The 21,326-nt window shown below is 39.0% G+C and overlaps 1 protein-coding gene across 1 annotated transcript in view; it reads right to left on the bottom strand.

Annotated features, from left to right (window-relative positions):
- gabbr1b (gamma-aminobutyric acid (GABA) B receptor, 1b) overlaps positions 1–21,326 on the bottom strand; it is a 179,029-nt gene that overhangs the window by 54,158 nt on the left and 103,545 nt on the right. Inside the window, exons 7-10 of the mRNA XM_086014658.1 lie at positions 19,085–19,251; positions 12,092–12,226; positions 7,629–7,799; positions 5,375–5,476 (exon numbers count right to left, since the gene is read on the bottom strand). Of these exons, the coding sequence (XP_085870784.1) occupies positions 5,375–5,476; positions 7,629–7,799; positions 12,092–12,226; positions 19,085–19,251 (575 nt within the window). The remainder of the gene's footprint in view (positions 1–5,374; positions 5,477–7,628; positions 7,800–12,091; positions 12,227–19,084; positions 19,252–21,326) is intronic.

Here is a 21,326-nt window from a genome sequence, read left to right as displayed (position 1 = left end):
AATAACTAATTAATCCTGCACATTAAATCTAGGCCAGCGTTCGTGGCAAGGTCATTCTTAAGGGTGTGTGTGTGCGTGTGTGTGTGTGCGTGCACATGTGCAGATCCAGCAATGACAGCAAGTAAGGCCAACAGGTGGAGGAGAAAGGAAAGGGAGCAGGAACACGGGAGGAGGACATCAATTTGGTTGAGTGGAGTCTTTTTCTTTCATTGAACTGCAGAATATGTAAATTGCAGCAACCAACTGTTGATTACAACAGCAAATCTTTTTTAAATCATTCACTGCCAAAAACGTTTTTATATGTATTTTCACAGTCCAGCCATTCAATCCCAGGAACTTATTAGTATTTTTTTTTTCAAATGTTAGGTTAAAAGGGGGTCTGAAAATGTCTGGCAGTTAAAACAAAATAAGCACCAAATGTCATTCAATTTTGATTTTAGCAATTAGGCCGCTCAACAAAGGAATGGCCTTGCAGTGCTATATTTTCTTCTCACCATTTTTAAAGGAGCCATTGTATTTCACAGTAACTTAGGGCTGCCATATGACTCTAGACAGAAAACTAGACAGAAAAAGCATCAGGTTGTTAAAAACAATAATAATGAATGCATTTCTAAAACAATAAATATTAGCTCTGTCCCACACACATTTATTTCCTCCCCTCAACATTTAACCAACTAGTAAATACTCTGCATGTGAATGTCAGTAGAACAGAGATCTCAACCCCCAAAAAATACCACCACCACTATTTAACCCATTAAAGACGGGAGCACATAACCGGGTTCCTACCATTAAAGCCGGGAGTGCTGTTGCGTGTTTCTCTCCTTAAAGTCGGAAGACCGTATGTGTCATTTTCTCATTTTAATCCAATTCTCTGTCTCTTCGCCAATGAAATGAAATGAGTGTTCCTCATATTTTTTATGTAGATGTAGGTTGGTGTGTATATACATGTGTATATACACATGTTACTGCGTATATTTACATAGGTTTGATCCTAAATGTTCGCCGTCAATGTTATACACTAATGGCCACATTATGCCGCCGCCCCTGTGTGACCTATATCTTTGCTGCTGCAACAATGAAAATGGGATCAATAAAGGCATTCTTATCTTAAATGCATCAGAATATACATGTGACGGTGTCGTGAGTTGTCGGAGGATATCCGGAATTTTTTCCAGGAGTAATGTAGCGGGAGCTCTGATAGACTGTTGATATTTTTAAGAGGAAGCTCAAGACACACCTTTATAGTTTGGCTTTCAACAACTTTTAAATAATTTATCTTTTCTTTTGATTGAAGATAATTCTATGTTTTGCTTTGAATGTTTTAAAGCACTTTGAGTTGCATTTTTATGTATGAAAAGTGCTATATAAATAAAATGTGATTGATTGATTGATTGATATAAATCACGGCAGTGATATAGACGACACGCTTGCGGACTTTAAAGCCGTGAAACCATCCAAACATCATGTGTGGTTATGTTATATGTTCGTAGACAATGACGATTTCAACGTCTTTGTCAGGGAACACTGCATGCTAATTACCATTCGATTTTTAAAAATTAGAAATAGTGCTTCACTCACTTGCATCTTCGATTGAAACAGTAAAGATGACTAAAATCGGGCCTGTGTTGAAAGCCGCATGTCTAAGAGCTCAATTTTGGGGGAAATTATGTTTCTATCTGCTACAGGGGCTGAGTTATTAATAATTTTGTAGGTGGCGAAAATGTCAGGTTTTCAAGGGTGACTCCAAAGACGACCGTAGGTTTCAGAGAGATGTAGGTTCAGGCTTTAATGGGTTGAGATAATGAAATGTTGAGCATTTCTGCATATGAATATAGCACTTTCTCCTCACATTACTCTGTTAACCTCAGCTTTACAGATTGCCATGTCACTTTACACAAGATATACGTCTACCGGTACCTATGGCACAATCAGTTATAGTAAACGGGCAGCAATTACAGTCATCTAGTGGCATCACGTGTGTTTTTTACTGAGGGCAAAAAGGTGCTATTTATTGGAGGTGCGGTGATTATTTATTTCCAAATGGACAACACAATTGAGGCGACTGAAACTGAGTAAAACAACATGTATGATTTAAATCCAGCCACCTCACAAGGTGAAGTAAGAATAATAGACTAGGTTACTAGTGTATGTCTTAGTTGACAATAAAAAAATTATGATGTACCATAACATTAACTGTCAAAGTCTAACATCGGCTGGGGCTAAACACGTTTTTTTTCACAAACCAATCAATTCCACACTTTTGACTGCATGCTTTTCACATTAAATGAAAACCAGAAATGACCTTTTAGGCATCATTTGCATGTCAAGCTTCATTCAAAGTAGCCTAGCGTCAACCAAAAACACAACCGATTAGTGATACTGTGAGCAACAGCCTAGAAATGCTCCGTGCAACTGATAAAGCAATTACCGGTACTGGTATAATAACTCCATAATAATAACAACCCCATTTCGTTGCTACAACAGGTTCCACTCCGTTGAGGTGACTTTTGACAACATTTGTGAGATTCTGTGGGGACTTTAGACAAGTGGGTTCGCTCACAAAACTGTGTGACGGGGTTAAGGTCAGGGCTCTGTGTGCGCCAGTCAAATCCTTCTACACCAAACCCATCCAAGTACGCTATTTAACCTTGCTCTGTGCAATTGGGAACAGCCAGCTGGAATACAAAATGAAATTCCCCAAACTGCTGTTGAAATGATAATGAACTACAACTACATGCATTATTAATGCCTATGAAGTGAGTTGAAATTATGCCGTGGTGTTTATTGCTGAAAAAAGACATCCGTGTATAAAAACGGTCTACAGTTAGAAGAAGCTGTGTACTTCTATCACGTTTATCAGCCATAGCCAATATTTGCTTTCAGCGCTCACAAAAAACGGGGGGCTTAAGCTAACAACAAAACACGCTCAACCGCACAAGCTGCATAAAGGCTGCAGATTCACTGATCTAAACCTCACGTTCTCAACACTGCCAGGATGATGCAAGTAGAGTGAGACAGGCCGTATATGCAGGAAGATATTATTTTTGGACTCAAAGACACGGGCATGACAGCTCGTAGTGTGTCTGTGCGAGAAAATTCTCACAAACAGTCCTGTGTGGTTCTCAGCAAAAGTGGCAGCAGGTCTTATTAGCAGAAGAGCAGTTATACATATTACATCAACGTTAACTACGCTTTTTGCTTATGTTTTGGACAAACGACTCGAAGAAATGATTACTTGATTGGCGTTTTTGTATAATGATTTTGGCAATCATCTCGAGCTGTAGAGCTTCAGAAAAGTACGTGGACTTTACGGTTATATATATATTTATCAATATGATCGTTATGATTGTTGTGCTCAAATTTAATGTAAGCTCTTAAAATTTATAGCAGGGTGTGCGAAACATATGTATATTTTTACAAAACACTAACATATAGTAATTGTGGAAACAAGCAACTACAGTTCCTTCTGAAAATACCTAAATGCTGTTTTGAGCCAAATGCAAATCGAACAAATTAATTTTGGACTATAGTCCAGTTCAATATATTTATGCATAGAATAGCAATCCTTAGGTATAATACAAACACCTGGGGTTTATGGATAGTAAATGGAAGCGTTCCGATTGGGTGCTTAGTAATTTGGAGGTGATCACCTTGCAGAAAAAGTCTAATAACACATAAGCACAATTGGGCCTGATGTCATGCAAAACATCAGTGAGAATTTTTGCTGCAGTGTATTTCTTTTTCTTTTTTTTTTTTTTATGCCAATGAAGAAAAGCACGCGGATGATCAGACCCGGAAATTACTGCAGTGTCTGTTTTGGCTTAGTGCAATATTGTCTTGGTAAGTCAACAATAATCATTAATAAAAGAACAAAGGAATGTACATCGCAAAGTGGCTCTCAGCTCTTGTTAGGGGAAACGTACAATTCATATTAAGCGACTGACCACCAGAACACGTAGCAGTTGGTTTATTTATCAACAAATTAAAGAGTGTTAAAGTGTGATGCATAACGGTGAGTCACCTTCAGCAAGCAATTTGGTATAGTCAATTTAATTCAAGGGTTTAATTTCTTCAATGTTTTATTCACTGGTATGACTATTAAAAATATTGCGATTTAAATCAGGCTATTTCAACTACTACCACACTAATCTTACGGTCATTAATTTGTGACCCTCTTTTATAGTTAAGTCAAACCGAGAAAATGCATTTCACAAAAATAGCTTTCCAAAACACGCACTTCATCGTTTCAAACAGACATGTATATAATCACGTGCAATGTGCATTTCAGAACACATTATTAGGGATTTGAGGATTGAAGTCCAATTAGACTGTATTGCACATCGTAAATAAGAACATTATTTTACTATATGTGTATATACAGTAGACATATACGTACATTTACATCCATACACATACATGTAATGAATATATAAACACACATATGCACACACCTGTATAGGTACATGTATGAAAAAAAACTTTGCTAAAAGATTAACGTTCATCAGGGTGAAGTTTCAACTGGCCAATTTCATTTCTAGACTTAAAGAAGCAAGTCAACCAAGAAAAAATTCTTTGCAATAATATGCTCTCTGCGCCTTCACTAGTCTAAACATGGCTTTCTGATTAATGTTACGTTTGTGGAATATAAGTTAAGCAGCCAAATCCAGCCGTTTTAACCATCTCAGACGGCGGCCATTTTGTCACTTCTGTCGACTAAAAATGACAACCAATCACGGCTCACTTCTTTTCTGAAGCTGAGCCATGATTGGTTGTTATCTGAGCCCCTGAGCAATTGTGATGTCTTTTTCAGTCGACAGCAGTGGCAAAATGGCCGCCCCCCAAGATGGACAGAAACAGGTGGATTTTACTATTTACCTCATATTCCACAAACGCAATATAAATCAGAATGTCTTGTTTCAACTAGAGGGCCTGCATAGAACATATTCTTGTAAGAAAATTTAGGGGTTGACTTCCCGTTTAAACGTTATAGACTCTATAGGGTTTTAGTCTATAGAACAGAACCTTTTACCTTCTAAACAGGAGAATGAAGGGAGTAACTCACCTAACAAGCAACAAATATAAGAGGCTGTAGGATGAGAATATGGTAAGAAGACTGCAAGTGTTGGATCACTTGCTTCATACAGTTACAACAAGCAAAGGATTCACAACTAAATTAGTGGCCTCAGTGTCCTACATTTGGAGGGCGGTCTGTATAATTGAAATTCAAGGAAATTAAAACTAATTGGAACTCAACCAGCGTCACAGAATGGATTGTGGTTGTCTTTAAGTGTCTGCAATTTACCCACTGAAAAAGCAGCAGTGTGTGGTAAATTGGGACCACAAAAAAAATCACTCCGTGTGTTATTTGAGGCACCTTCAGGTTTTTGACAGCCACAGCAGGGTCAGTGAGGAAACTCTGACGAACGCTGATTTCAATCCCAGCCTCCTTCACCCTCTCTTCCAGATCATCCAGGGTCTGTCAAACATGGAGAGAGCAATGGAATAGGAAGACAGAAAAGGGAAGCAGGGAACATCAACAGAAGTTAATAGGACGAAAGGTCACAAAAATAAATGTGAATGTGTCGCGTCACTCTCAGGTGAGGTGCTTGTTTACAAAGCTCATAGCGGTGGATGATAGAAACACAGATAAGGGCGGGTGATAATAGAGGCAGAGACAAAAAAGCGAGGAGCCGCGAGCCATAATAGAAATAGGGGAGACAAAGAGTGGGGTGAAAATAGGAAGTGAGGAACGAGAAACAATCATCCTTTTCAAAGTCACCCTGTAACTGTAACAATAAAAAAGCTGCTTTTTTTTGTTGGATATACAGTTGCGTCACACACTTTTATTGCGTGGTTTACAGGCAGCTGGACAGTCTGCAGGAAATAAGCCTCTGATTGTCGTTCACAGAATGTTAGTGATTCTAACCACTCTTATTCCACTGAACATTTGTCACTTTTACATTGCAACAGCCACAGTAAATGGTAAGTGGTATGATACAAAAAGCAATGAAAATTAAATTTCCATTCCATTCCAGTTTAAGAGAAACACACTCAATACTTGCCACTTTGTCTTATAGAAGCTGTTTACTTAAAGTGGGAGTCAACCCCAACATTTTCTTGACAAGAATTTGTTCTATGCAGCGAACACGGCATTCTGATTAATATTGCGTTTGTGGAATGTGAGTTAAGCAGCAAAATCCACCCGTTTTTATCCATCGTGGGGGCGGCCATTTTGTCACTTGCTGTCGAATGAAAACCAACATGTTGCTCAGGGCTCAGGTAACAACCAATCACGGCTCATCTTCAGAAAACTGGTGAGCTGGATAAAAATGGGTGGATTTTGCTGATTAACTCATATTTCACAAACACAATTGTAATCAAAATCATGATTAATTAATTATGATTCATATGAAATATGAGTTAAGCAGCAAAATCCACCCGTTTTTAGCCATCTCGGGGCGCGGCCATTTTGTCACTTCTGTTGACTGAAATGACATCACACACCCTCAGGGCTCAAATAACGACCAATCACGGCTCACCTGTTTTCTGAAGCTGAGCTATGATTGGTCGTTATCTGAGCCCTGAGCAGTTGTGATGTCATTTTCAGTCGACAGAAGTGACAAAATGGTCGCCCCCAGAGATGGCTTTGTTGCTTAACTCATATTCCACAAATACAATATTAATCAGAATGCTGTGTTTCAGCAAGTGGGCTTGCATAGAACATCCATCCATCCATTATCGATACCGCTTATCCTCACAAGGGTCGCGGGGTGTGCTGGAGCCTATTCCAGCTGTCTTGGGGCAGTAGGCGGGGGACACCCTGGATTGTTTGACAGCCAATCGCAGGGCACACAGAAACAAACATCCGCACTCACAATCACAATCACACCTAGGGGCAATTTTGAGTGTCCAATCAACTTACCATGCATGTTTTTGGAATGTGGGAGGAAACCGGAGAACCCGGAGAAAACACACGCAGGCACGGGGAGAACATGCAAACTCTACACAGGGAGGCCGGAGCCGGGATCGAACCCACGACCTCTGAACTGTGAGGCGGACGTGCTAACCAGTCGACCACCGTGCCGCCCTGCGTAGAACATATTCTTTAAAAAACATGTTTGGGTTTACTTCCGCTTTAAAGTAATAAACCCTTAGAGAAATTATATATGGACAACAGATCTAACGCTCCGGAGATTTCATACAAATATGAAACATATAAAATCAGCAAGTAACTGCTGTCTTTGCCCTTACAGCCACAACTATTTTCAAACCAATATACTGTACTACAACTGAAATGTCCTGTTTTTTCTTTGTGTTACATATTTACAGAATCCAATTTACTCATCTGCACACATGAATCCCAAAGCATTGAGCACAGCAAAAATAATTAATAATAGTTCATAGTCCCCAATGGGCTCCACATTTTGCTCTTTGAATTCAAACCCATTAGGAAGGCATCTTCTATTGTATAACACACCATAAGAACCTTTGATGCTTGACTCTTTCAGCTTGTAACAATTAGAAAGTAACACAAGGACAGTTAACACATACTATGCAAAACATTATCAATGATTATTACTATTGCTGTGTAGTATTACAAAGTCTCGTCCCAAACATGTTTTACTCACTGATGTAAAAACTTCTGTTGTCTGCTGAATGGTGGCAATCTTGGTCCATTTCCACTTCTGGAAGAGCTGGACTCGAGTGGGGTTGTGCAGCGTAGCAGACGGATGAGTGCGAAAGAAAGTAGGAAAGCGCTGGCGATTGGACAGAGCTGGAGAACTGGACCCATAGGACAACTGAGAGGAAAGGAGAACGTTTTAAATAAATAACGTGTCTACATGTTTCTTTTTCTCTTTTGTGTCAGTTACAAGGATTCATTCCTTTGGAAAGTGGATTAGTGGATCAACTTGTTTCTTCTGATTTGGCCTCCTCCATTTATTCATCACATGGCATATGAAGAGCTATTTTCAAAAATGAAATAAAAGCACAATTTAATGAAGATAACCATAAAATATTTTTCACTATAGGGATTTTTTGACAATTCAATAAAGTGTTAAGCAGTGCGGTCACTGAAGCCTATATCAGCAGTGTATCAAGCAGCGTTCTAAATTAAAACCTGCCAAACCACCAAATGCAGTTTAAAATTCATTTTGGCAGGTATTGATAAAAACTTACAAGCCATTTTGGCCGGAAAATGCTTGAGGCAATTGTGTCAATCAGATATACAGTACTTAGTGGCGAGTACTGACTCTCGAGAATTGTTTGGAACGAGACAATTCCCCATAATAATTCATATTTTAAATTTCCAGTTCCCCGTTACGGTGCCTCACCCACCGACTGGTAGAAGAACTTGCTGAGACTGACAATCACGGCTCAGCTTGCGAACGTCACTTGAGCTGTGATTGGTTGTTACCTGACCCCTGAGCACATGCGGTGTCATTTTCATTCAAAAGCGAGTGGCAAAACGCGCTTTTAAAGGTGTTAATTATACATGAAAAATAATGAAGTTATCAAAATCATTGTAGAAAAAATATTTACTTTTTACTGATGAAAAAGTATATTAACTCATTCACTGCCATTGACGAATTTACTTGTCTTTTCAGAGTCCAACCATTCAATCCCAGGAATTTATTTATATTTTTTTCTAATTTTTTCAAACGTTAGGGTAAAAGAGGGTCTGAAAATGTCACTAAACCACTTCATCAATGTAGGTAAAGATATGTGTAGCTATAATATGCAGTATTTACTTTTACATATACAGTACAGTATAGTTGAGAAAAAAACAACAAAATAATATAGCAAAACATGAATGGTTTTCCACGATTTTGGCATGGCCGGTGGCACTATCAAATGCTGACTAATTGGTTGAAAACAAGGAAGTAAAAAATGAGAACAAACTCCTTTCCTCCTGCTTTGCCACTCCGTGTAGACATTAAGTACTGTACAGTGCAAGCAAATGACGCGGGCCGTGTCAAATGTTATGTCTGTGCTGTGACATTGGACACTCCGATAACAATCAACATCTAGAATTGTTTGGAACTGGAATCGACTCACGGAACCAGAATCGGAACCAGAATCGTTAAAATGTAAATTACCTTTTGGTCTTGGTACCATTGTCAGTGATTCCTACATTTTTAATAAATACTATGCCGTAATGCCACATGATGTTTAATACGTCCATTGGCAGTGCGGATGACTGTATTTCACACTACAGTCTACAGTGCAACCAGCACAAGAAATGAACAGTGTCAGGGAGGTAGATAAAAATAGTGCTAGCGAAAATTCTGATTGGCTGGTGTTCAAAAAAGTTCATTTAGGCACTGGTAACAACGCCTCTGTCGTTAGTTTTCTGCCAACCTCTCACTCACCCTGTCACGCACGGCAACAAATGAAGGCCGTTAGCCAACTTCAGCCCAAGAGAGACCGTCACGTCACCTAGCTCGCTAGCTTATCTATAGGATGCAGCTGGTCGGCGGCAACAAGGATTTATTATTTACAACACCAATAGGCACAATCACCGACCTAGATTCTACCTTTGGCTACAATGCAGAGCCAGACCGTTGTTAAAGTAAGCCATTTTAAACTAGTTGAGCTGAGTTGAGTGAAAAGAATAACTTTCACGGAGTTGTAAGCGGCATATCAAGTACGATGGTTGATGCATGCTGCATCCAATTCAATATTGGCCGGTTCAATAGCTAAGTTTTCAAATAAGTGAAGGTCAGGCTTTGGAAAGTGCTTTGGGCATCAGAGAGTGTTGATAAAGTACTAAATAAGTGCACCCTATTTATCATTTGCCATTTTGTTCAAATTGGATTTTGTGCGTTGAAATGTGTTTTTTTTTTTTTTTTTTTCAGAAAAAAAGCAATGACTCGATTTCACTCAAAAGTCAATTGTAACTGTCAACACAAATCGTGATTTTGGCTCAAGCTCTATTATAAACTGCTGTCTACCTGCGGATTTCTCAGTGGTTCAAATTGATTGAAAATACACGTATCCAAGGCATTTGTAGGAAAAGTTCAGGATCAATAATTTTGCAAAATATTTGTTACAGTTGCCTTAAAAAGAGCCGTTATTATACACAATCTTTTTCTGTACTACTACGTACTTTGACTTGGTAATGTGGTCCAACAGATATATAAATAGTAAACGGTATTGAAACTGTTGGATAGGTGTGTTGAAGTAGTAAACTCCCTGCCAGGTTCCAACCCCCTGGCCAGCCAGTTGAAGCCTCTCTGTGTGAGTTTACACATTCTCTCTATGCTTTGCACGTTTGCGAAGGATTCTATGGCATTCCTCCTACTGGTTTATAACATGAAGAATAGTTGGAGTCGCTAAACTAACCACAGGTGGGAATAGTAGTGTGACTTGTGTTTCAGCGCCTGCGAATAAATAATAAATTGAAGTTAGCCAATTTCTCATTTAACGTCTGCATCGGATCCAAACTCCTTCAAGCGCTGTAGGGTCTTATAGTCACAACGGTGGACAACGGTGAAGGAATATGGGTCAATGTCTCACAGAAGGAAATGGAGGAACACTATCGTATAAATAGCCGACTGCATGAAAAATGGAAGAGTGCACCTTTTAACCCTTTTTTTTTGCTGTACTAGAATAAAGTGTAATTGCACATCCACCACAGTAGGTGGCAGTGGCGCTCTCATTGTCAGAGCGTGACAATGTACATCTAGTTATTCAGCAGATGTATATTTCTTTTTTCTTTACTTTGACGTTATGTAAGGAAGCAGTGTTATGACGAGGCGTACTTATAACAATTTTTATAGACAAATGATACTGTGGCGGAGAGTTGGGGCGGGTGCGAAATATTTTCTTCCTGCGAGGGGGTGCCGTAACGTGGATTATAGTAACTTGTGTTAACTTTTTTTTATAAAAATGCCAAAGATTTGAGGTTTGACTGATTTACAGGGAATTGGTCTCTCTAATTATCCACTTCACTGTTTTTGTCTACGGCTGTATCAGATCATTTCATTTGACATGCTTTTTTAATCCAAAGTTTGAGGGTTGAGAAGTGAACAACTGTCAATCAACTGGCACGTCGTTATCGGCCATTAGTTTAAGAGACAGCTTTTTAACAGAATTAGCATAGTGAATGAGAAACTATTCAGAAGATGATCAATCGGTTTCACAAGGTCTCATTCATACATAACTATACAGTATCCCTTAAAGATTTGCAAACATTGAATTGAATTAAATGTGTACCTTTGAAGCAGTGCAGTCGTTAGGAATTTAGTACTTGCTATTGTCATTAGTATAAAACACTTCAATGCAAATAGATTAGTGGTGCACAGCAATGCAACCATTTGAGTACTGTCTTTGGCTTTTGATGTTGATATTGTTAAATACAACTAAAATTTAAAAAAATGAGCAAACATGCAATCACAACTCAAAGTAAAATACAAATGCATAAAGATGCACAAACAATTGGCTCACTGCGATATGTTTCATCACTTCTTTTCAGAGTTAGAATGTTTCATAGTTGAAAGTTTGCCATTAGTTTTTTTTAATATATTCAAAAAGTGCTTAAACATTTGTCAGCAATAAGTTTAATGACAAATGTGCTGTAACTATGGTCATTAACATTACAATTGTTTATAGAGGGTTATAATGTTTCGATGTATTTATATTGCAGGAGTTAACTTTTTTACAGCAGATTGTAACCCAGATTTGCCCATGAGCCTGAGGGTTTAGAATCAATAAAGACAGAAAGATAATTAAATTTACACCGACCATTAAGAATATCAAAGTCTCACTTGATACGCTGGCTAAAGTCTCACTTGATACGCTGGCTAACAATTTGATGAAATTGACAGTTAATTTACTGGACACAACTAATTTTCTCATCTTAATATGTTATGCAGTACACTTGAGTTGGAAGGTTTTACAGGTACCCACATTAGATTGGTCTTTTTTTTTTGTCAGATGTAAATGGCATTTGCTATGCAAAAATGGGGCTTCAGATGCCTCTGGAATCTAGCGTCACAAATTAGAAAAATGAACTATGATCAGGCATTATATTTTTCGTTAAGTCTGCCACGGCAGACTTTATCGCGTTGAATGCAAATGCGAATCTTACCACTATGAGATTCCACATGCGAGCAGCCTCAGCCACCAGTGTGGACACTGAGCTGCAGCCAGGCATCAGTACAATCTTGATGGGTTCTGTGTACAGAAGGTCATATAGCAGCTTGGTGGCTTCTCCGGGATCACACTGTTGACAGAGAAATAGAACGGCTATCAGTGGATATGCTACGCAAGTGTTTCCCGACCTTAATTGATCCAAGGCACATACTATATTATACATAAAAAAAATATCACAGCACACCGCTAAACAAAAATGTCACAAACAGTCCTAAAATAACATGAGTCTTGTATCAATTTACTTACGAATTCTTACGAACTCATTTAGTTGAACACCAAGATATCGTCAGAGATGAGAAATGTACCCTTTTTTGGTCAAAAAAAAAAAGGTCATCCGTCCGCGACCTGGGTACCCATCCGTCCTCATTCCTCCGTCCTTATTCATAAAAATAATCATCTTCCGACCTTGTCCATTTTAGTCCTTCCGTCCTTACATTCCGTCAGTACAAAAAAAGAAAAAAAAGAAAAGAAAAGCATCCGTGCACTCGTAGATCGGAGCCCGCCAGGGGTACTTCATGTAAATATTTAAGAACGCTTCATTACGCAATACTATTGCGTTTTATTGGCAAGCTTTTGTGCAAAAGGTTTTCCGTTGTTATTTCGTTATTTTTCCATAAAATAATTATGGCAAAATAACGCAGTGTATATTGTGTCACCGGCTAGAGCAAATTAACAACTGGATGAACCAAAATTAAACTAAACCAAAACAAAACAGAGCTGTTGTAGCTGTTGCCTTTGCATGTGTGACGCACGTTGAGTTGCCTTGTGTATGAAATGTGCTATATAAATAAAACTGCCTTGCTATGCCTAATACAACCAGTGCGTAAGGAAGCGCACATGCATTGCCTAGGAGGCAAGGTGAGGCATGTTTCAAGGTCATCTCAGCCCTGACATGCTCGTCAGGGGCGGCTCCATTTTTGGAGGCTGGGGAAAAACATTTACCCACCAGTCAAGTTCCATTATCTTGAGTCGTCAATACAAATGGTAAGACTTGCTTTCCATTTACAACTTAAAGTAAATGAAAAATCAATAAGCAATTTAAGTGATAATGCTAAAGGCATACTAACCTTTAATCATGTGTTGGAGTGCAAGACACAGAGGGTTGACTTTCTATTGGCTCGCTGGGAATTTTAAGCTTTTCATTTGTCTTTTGGTACATTATCATGATGGCATATCACTCCATGGATCTTTTTTTCAAAAAAAAAAAAAAAAAAGATTTATTACATTGCTTAACAAAATTCTTTATCATAGATTTTATGTCAGAAATGAACCATTCTTTAATGTATGTACGATGTGTAAAGGTTTACTTTGAACAGTGGTCCCAAGGCTCACTTGGTGTACACTATTCATCAGCGTATAGATCGTGTTATGAATGCCAACACTGGTTAAATATGCACACAAAAATGTCATGTAGACTCAGCATTAAATTACAGCAGAGCGAAGTGATGATTTACCCTGAAGATGTTTTTTTTTTTTTTTTTTTTTACTTTTGAGTGTTGATGTTTGCTTTTGCCGATTCTAGAGATGGGTATAATCATTATTATAAGTGTTGAAATTAATCAAGTAAGGGATTACGCTATTTATATATATTTTTTTTATCTTGGGAAATAGATCATTTTAAAAACAATCTGCAAAATTGAGGCCACTACATACCACAACCATGACACTGCTGATTCAGTCTCATTTAGTTGATAGATCTAAACAATACTATGATGTTTGCTATGCTAATTTAGGTTTAGTATTCCAAGTTATTGTCTTTTTTGTGATTTAAAAGTCACGACGAAAAAAATATTTTCTACTGACAAGCTTATATTGGATTATTTTATTTCCCCCACAGTCAATTCCAGTAAATTTACCAGATACCAACATGTTTGTCATGATTGAAGGATGAAAAGACACACGCGCATACACACAAATCAGATCTGGAGAAAATTATTAATGAAATTATAATCACCCAGATGCAGCATATTAATCAATCTTGGTTGCATATGGTTGATTAATTAATAAAGACCAGTCCCTGGACACCTGACATGAACTGCTGAGATGGGATATTACATTGTCAAATGTGCAGAGAAACTTACCAGGGGGTTTGTACATTTGACATTTTTGTCAATTAATCGTCATTTATTTTTCATTTTCCACACGTTTTGTGATAAGAATTAAGTTCTAAGGATCCAAGCTGGAGAAGGGACAAACAGATCCAACTACACAGCTTTCGGCAACAGGAGTAAAGAATTTCCGTATTATATAATGATCTCATCTAGCTTTGTAGCTGTTCTACATTCATCAAAGCAATAGCAGAACAGCAACAATACAAAGCCGGTCACGCTCAACTTTTCAATTTGGCTGAGTGATAATCACAAGCGCTGTGGGATAAAGCTCTTAGAAATGACCGAATGAGAAGAGCGAACCCCTTCCAAAAAAAGCTGCCATCATACATGACGCCACGTGTAATGCGTGAGACCTCAGCAAAACCTAAAACCCATCCAGCAAGTCTCTACGGCCTGTTCTATGATTTTAATATTATTTAATTTGCTTTTGGAGATTCATTCAATTGTAAAAACTGTGCAGTGGAAAATATATTTAACCTTGGCTAAGAGAGAATGAATTTCAGCCATACATTCAGCATCAGTGCATCCTCAGAGTGCTTCGCCTTGAGTTTGTCGTCATGGCGACAATGAATTTGAGATGCCAGTGTTACAGAGCTGGTTAGGGTGAGTCACGTTATTGATGCAACTTTACAAACACCTTTCGCTTTAACCCGTTAATGTGAAAACAGGCATATTTCTTTAAGTCAGCCAAAAGAGCATTCTTTACCCCCATATTAGTTTTATTCAACAAGACTCACCTGGGACACTCCTGTTCGATATTTTTCTCAGTGATATTAATAGACAAAATAAACAACATACGTACACGAAAACCTTCTCAGAAAAATTAAAACCGTTTAAAAAAAAAAAATCAACCCAATCCAGCACGCATAATTCCGTATTATCAGAGCAACCAACAACCTGTCGCGACCTCGGAATGAATCATAGGATTCACTACAGACACACGTAACTACTATTACACTACAGGAAACACAAACAACAAATGTAATTAACTACGACTATTTACAAATGCAGCTAGGCATGGTGGGCAGTCTGAATTATATATACAGTGCACATACACACACTACGGAAGCATGTAACTGCCAATGTAGAGTACATTTTTTGACTGGGCTATGTCATTCGAACGTACTTCAAAGTTGTTCAAACGTACTGGGTAAAGTCGTTTGCATGCGGACGTCAATACCCCCGGGCTTCATGGGGAAAAAAATGCGACATTTTTGCATTTAGCCTACATTTTACTCGTGATGGGAAAATGAAGCTTCAAATTTTGCTTCATGAACCAATTGCTTTATTTGAATCCTTTAGATGGCACTCTCTGTTCAACATTGAGCTGAAAGTACAGGCTTGGCATTACTTAAACCCCTTTATTTAAACCAACGGTGCCATCTAGAGAAGTAAAAAAAATACAACAATTGTGAGAAATACCAATACGTTTGAACGACTTAACAGTAGTTCGTCAATTAACAACTTATTTGTTTTTACTCAAGTAAATATTTGTAGGATGACTCTTTACTATAACATGAGTCGTATTATTCCAAAAATAACAAAACTCTTGCTTGAGTGCAATTTTTGGCTGCTTGACCCACCACTGTGTAGATATCAGACGTAGGGACTTGAGCCACTGTGACTTGGACCCGAGTCGTTCGTACAGACTTGGGAGTTAGTTTCGGGACTTGACTTCACAGACTTGATTGCTGTTCATTTTATATGTTGGGTTTAAAGATAATATAAAATGTTAATTAGGCTATAATATTCAGAGTAATCCCCTGTTATGTTCAGTTTTCGCAGTGCCACAATATCGGAGATTTTTTTTGGACCGTTATTGGAGTTGTTAGTGTACTTTTTAATACTGGTTTCCCTCTATATAATACCTGTATTTAAATGGAAGTAGTCCCCCCTCGATAGAGGGGGGGGGGGGGGGCGACTGCATGTGTATTGTGGAATGTATGCACGCTATGAATGGCATTGTCACGGTTGAAGGATTAACCCGTCAATCAGTCAAAGCCCTTGCACCAACCGAATCACTGATTAACCCCAGCACTCTGGGGAAATCACCACCACATTTAAATGAGACGCTATAGGTTCCATGTCCACCCCCATGGCTTCCTCATACCACTTTCAACCTTTGGGACCTGTCTTCTCATTTCGGCACCACAGGAATCTGACAGACATTTAATCATCTTTTCAGCGGACCTCATGAAAGTGAGAAATTCTCTGCTTGGTTTACTGCCTGATGACACAGGATTTGTTGCAATGCTGAGACTCTGGCAACAGTGTTCAGAGGGGAAGCCAGTATTTCTTACATTAACCTAACTGTGCTCAGTGTTACTTTCCACTCAGACAAGCCATCCAGCCATCAACCATCAACCATCAACAAACACTCATCTGCTCCCGTTTATGCAATGCTAGTGACTGCATGATCTTGGTGTTGAGTTTTATTCAGTCTCAGAGCCAAAATAGTGTTTGTTTGAAGTGAAGTTGTCAAGGTTACTGTTGTCATGCCAATCCAAATCTAATGCCACCCAACACCCTCCCCGCCTCTGGCATTTGAAGTGGGGATGCAATAGAGAGCAACTGGAACGAATCACGGCGATGCTTTCAAAAGTGCCAGCATGTCACAGTGCGTTTAACTGTGTGTTTGTGTGTGATAGTACGCAGCATGTGTAGAGACTTGTGGATGAAGAGAAATGATAATTTAGCAATTTCGGGGACAAAACGTTTTTTTGAAACTGTTTTTGAAAACCGGCAAAACTGATCGGCGCAACCATTTGGGTTCAATCCACGTTAATCGCTCGGTTACCCCCCCGAGTCTCTAATTAAATCACATCTTGTTCGTGTCATTGTAAATCCAGTGTGGTGTGTTTAGTCAAAAAGATGATGAAGTTAACATTGATACATAAGCTGCACTCATAAGATAATTGGTCTGTTTCACGAAGGACTACGAGGATTGTTCAGGATTTGGGCAATTTTATGTTAAACAATGGCCCTTTAATAACTCGTTTATCAAAATAGCCTCAAATACTACAGCATATTGTAAAAGTTAGGAATAAATAGGTTTTACGTCTTTCTACGTCAGCAACCCGAAAACAAGAAGGCCGAGCAAGAGAACATTTTATGGACTGATGAGACAAAGATGAATTTTTACCAAAGTATTGGAAAAGCCAAACTTTTACAAGTGGAGTGAATCTACTCTTGAACCCAAATATAAAAACTCATCTATGAAAATCAGTGGAAGTAATGTTCTGGGACAAATCCATTCATTTTCACTGTTGAACAACACAACGGCAGAAAGAAAAAAAAAACTTGAAAGTCTGGAGAAATATTTTGTCTGCCAATTTGAATTGAGATGCAAACAAACTGGTCAGTCGGTCTAAGTTGTGTATCAGTACACCCTTGTTTCCTGCCTAGAATGAGAATTCTGCATCATATCAGCTGTATGGCAGAAATGGTGTGACTATGTAGGGGAATTAATGTAGCAAACAATGATCCAAAGAAAGCTCAATGTAGCATGTACGGTCCATATACTCTATATACCGTACGTACAAAAATCGGACAATATACATTCCCATGCTACACTTCTTAGACAGTGGCAGCTATTTCCCTTTCGTGTGATGTTCTGCCTCATTATACTTTGGAAGGTCACATTCTGCATGACAGCTGATTTCGGTATTAAGCCACAATATCGTCTCATCCAGCTCAGACGTACATTTTCACTCTACACACTCCACCGGGGGACGAGTGTATGTATGCATGTAGGGATCAGGGCAGCACTCTCAGCTTGGACTTCCTGTGTTGAGTTTCTCCCTGTGCTTTTGTGATCTCGCTCCAGGTACTTTGAATTCGTTCCACATTCCATTAACAAGGATATTAGGTTAATCAAAGGCTTTTTTGGGCTTGAGGTGTAAATGTGAGCACGAACGAGTGAACGCGTGTATGAACGATCGTCTTTCGTTATGCTCAAGCCTCAGGGTGGCCCCCATCTCTTGTCGCTGACTGCTAATGGAATATTAGAAAATACCTAAAAAGCAAAAAATAAAATACTCAAAATGGACACATGATTACAAATATTTACGTCCTTTTAAATATCGAAACAAGATGTAAGAAATGTATATGGTACTGTACAAATGTAACAAGTAGGATTTTTTTATTCACTCAGATGACTTAAGTTGGTGCAGTGGTTCTGTTACATGCTCCACATTTCCACCTTCCACTCTTTTCTACTTTAAAGCAATACTTTAACAACTACAACAATTGATCAATCCACTCAGAATCGCTTTCATCTGCATCATGAGTCGTTACGCATCTAAGAACAGATTATTTCTTGCACACCTAGTAACAACATTCAACATTCAGAATTCTGATTGTAGTTTAGTATGAGCACTAATGTCAAGTTTGACTTATTAAGATAATGCTAATTAGTGTTTCTACATTGTGCAGGTCAGAATCTTGCATCATTGGTTTTTTTTTTTTTAGTTTAGGATTTGTTATTGTTGATGACTGAATGAATTTAATGATTTTTTTTCCTCGCTCAATGACAAATCAGCTTTTTTATTAATCTTTTGCTATAATACCATGAGAGACGAGTGTATTTTTGTTGTTATACTGTATATGTAAGAAGACTGACATTACATACACGTGACACGTCACCAATGGTGCTGTGGGTCAGTTCTGTCTACATTCACACACAGACAACGTCCTAAAACGACCAATCAACCAAACATATCGAACGAGATGGCATGTGGAGTAGCTTTTCAGATGCGATAGCATAAAATACTTACATGACATTACATACTTAATAAAAGCAGTTTGAAGAGACTCACCATGCTGTCATAATGTATTAACTCCAGCTCGTAGTCTGGGAGAATATCGGCCCTCTCATTCACCAGAGCCAAGGCCATCTTAGCGGCAGGGAGGCAGGCTTGCCCTCCGGGCCAGCCTCCGCTCATTGGGAAGAGAGCTCCGATGTATAGCTTCTTCTTGCCGAGAGCTGGATAGGGGCAGAACAGGAGCACAGCGAGGGTCAGGGTCAGACACAAGCCGGGGGCAGACCTGCTGTGAGAGCTGCTTTGCCAGAACGGAGCCATTCTACTGGAGGTCCCGTGGTTCAGGCTCGGAGCTACTTGAGAAAGTTTATTGGACCAGAACTTTGGAGCTTGCAGCGTGTCTTGTGCGAGTAGGCCGGAAAAATTAATTTCCGTGAACGCATTCGATTGGCCCTCGGAAATGGGGTGACATTTGGAATATTATTTTACTGACTGACACTTTTATCCACTCATTCCTCTTCAGATAGATACATAGACAGACAGATAGACAGTAATTGAGCTTTATGCCAAAATGGATATTAAGTTCACTTTTTCGTCAAATAGACCTGAATAGGTGACTCAAAGTCAGCTCATAAACTGAATTAGTAAGAAATTCCAGAGAAAAGAGGAGGATCGAGTTAGTCCCAACTTGGATATGAATCCAGATTTTCAGCTGGCTATCAAGATTCTGAAATGTTTCACGTTTAAGATTGTTTCTGTGAATCCGTTTTTTCCCATTGACAAATATGAAGGGAATCCATCATGAAGAAACAAGGCTGAAAGAGTCTAATTCTGCTCGGATCCGCTCCGTATCGGTTCGTCAGCCCGCCTACATTCTCTGCTTTCTGCTCCAAAGGCGCATTACGACACACGTTGGCTCCGGAGCGCCGCAGTAAACGAGCATCATCTGTTGGTTTCCATACGGAGTAGCCAAGTAAGATGAGCAGGACTCGAGAGGGGCAAAAAGCTGTCCAAATGGAAAAGTATCCCGATTCGCGAGCCGCGGGAGGACGAAGGCGGGAGAGGAGAACGGTAGTTGCGCAGATCAACGTGTCCGACTGAGGTTTGACTGCAGCAGCGCGGCAGCCGCGTGTGGGAGCGCGTGAGAGAGGAGAAAGAGGAGGAGGGAGAGGGAGAAGTGGAGGAGGGATGTTCTCCCTTTCACAAACCACTTTGAATTTGCAATCCCACAACACATTTATCTTCTACCCTCCAATCCCCTCCCACTCTACGCCCTCACAGCCCCCCCCCCCCCCGCCCACCTTCCTGCCCTCACTACCAAACAAACTATATCAGGGTATTTTTCGCACGATTTCATCTCAATTCTATTAAATGCTCCTCATTAATCAATCAGAGGAGATAGGGCCGATGTATATTTGCTATGTCCGTTAAGGGCTGTGATTTTAGTGCCATTATTTGTTTCGGTTCGGTCTCAATGTGTCATCCCGCAATGACTTGTTGTGTCTCTCGCAACACCTTGCACACTGATGTTCTTCCTCCTTCTCACCGTTTTTTACATTTTTAAATGTTACTGCTAGGGCTGTCTGTTCTAATCAGGGTCTTATGCTGCTAATTTGGAGAGCGGTCACCTATGCATGAGATCGCCTGATGACCATGTTGATCACATGGATTAGCTGCAAATGTTCCTATTTTAAATAATCGATTAACCTATCTCTTTTTTTGTTATTATTAATTGATGAATCAGATTTTAAAAAGGGTTACATTTCCAATCCTTTATTATTCAAAAAGAGTACAAGCAAGGCGTTGATCTACCTACATATGCAGATCATTTACCTTTCATTTACTTTTTTGAGCCAAAGCATATATGCACTCAAATCCACTAGCCAATTAGCTGACAAACCAAAAACATGTGCTGCCAATGGAGCAATTGAACTAATAAAAACTTCAAATGGAGGTCAGATGTAAATACTCAAGCGCCTTCATCTTTCCTGAGAAAAAGAAAACTATGAATAGCATAAGAAGCGGAAATATTTTAAGAGGTAAATATGTTGGAGAAAAAGCATAAAAGCACAACAGCATATTGCAGTACTCAGCTATCTTTTCAAAAAGTCAGTACAATAAAACATTTTTATGCATAGTAATGGCATGTGTTATGGCAAAAAAAAAAAAGACATTATAAACAATATCTGGAGGTACAGCCACCTTTACAAAATAAATAATTTTGCTTGATTGGTGTTTCTGTACCAGTGAGGTTATGTTCGTTCGTGACCTTTTTTTACAAAAACAAAACAAATGCCAA

Source organism: Filicampus tigris, chromosome 18, assembly GCF_054856515.1.
Source record: "Filicampus tigris isolate MCC_2025a chromosome 18, RoL_Ftig_1.0, whole genome shotgun sequence".
In the NCBI taxonomy this organism is placed as follows: Eukaryota; Metazoa; Chordata; class Actinopteri; order Syngnathiformes; family Syngnathidae; genus Filicampus; species Filicampus tigris.
The sequence above is the reverse complement of the archived record's forward strand: the minus strand, read 5'-3'. Positions and strand labels throughout refer to the sequence as shown.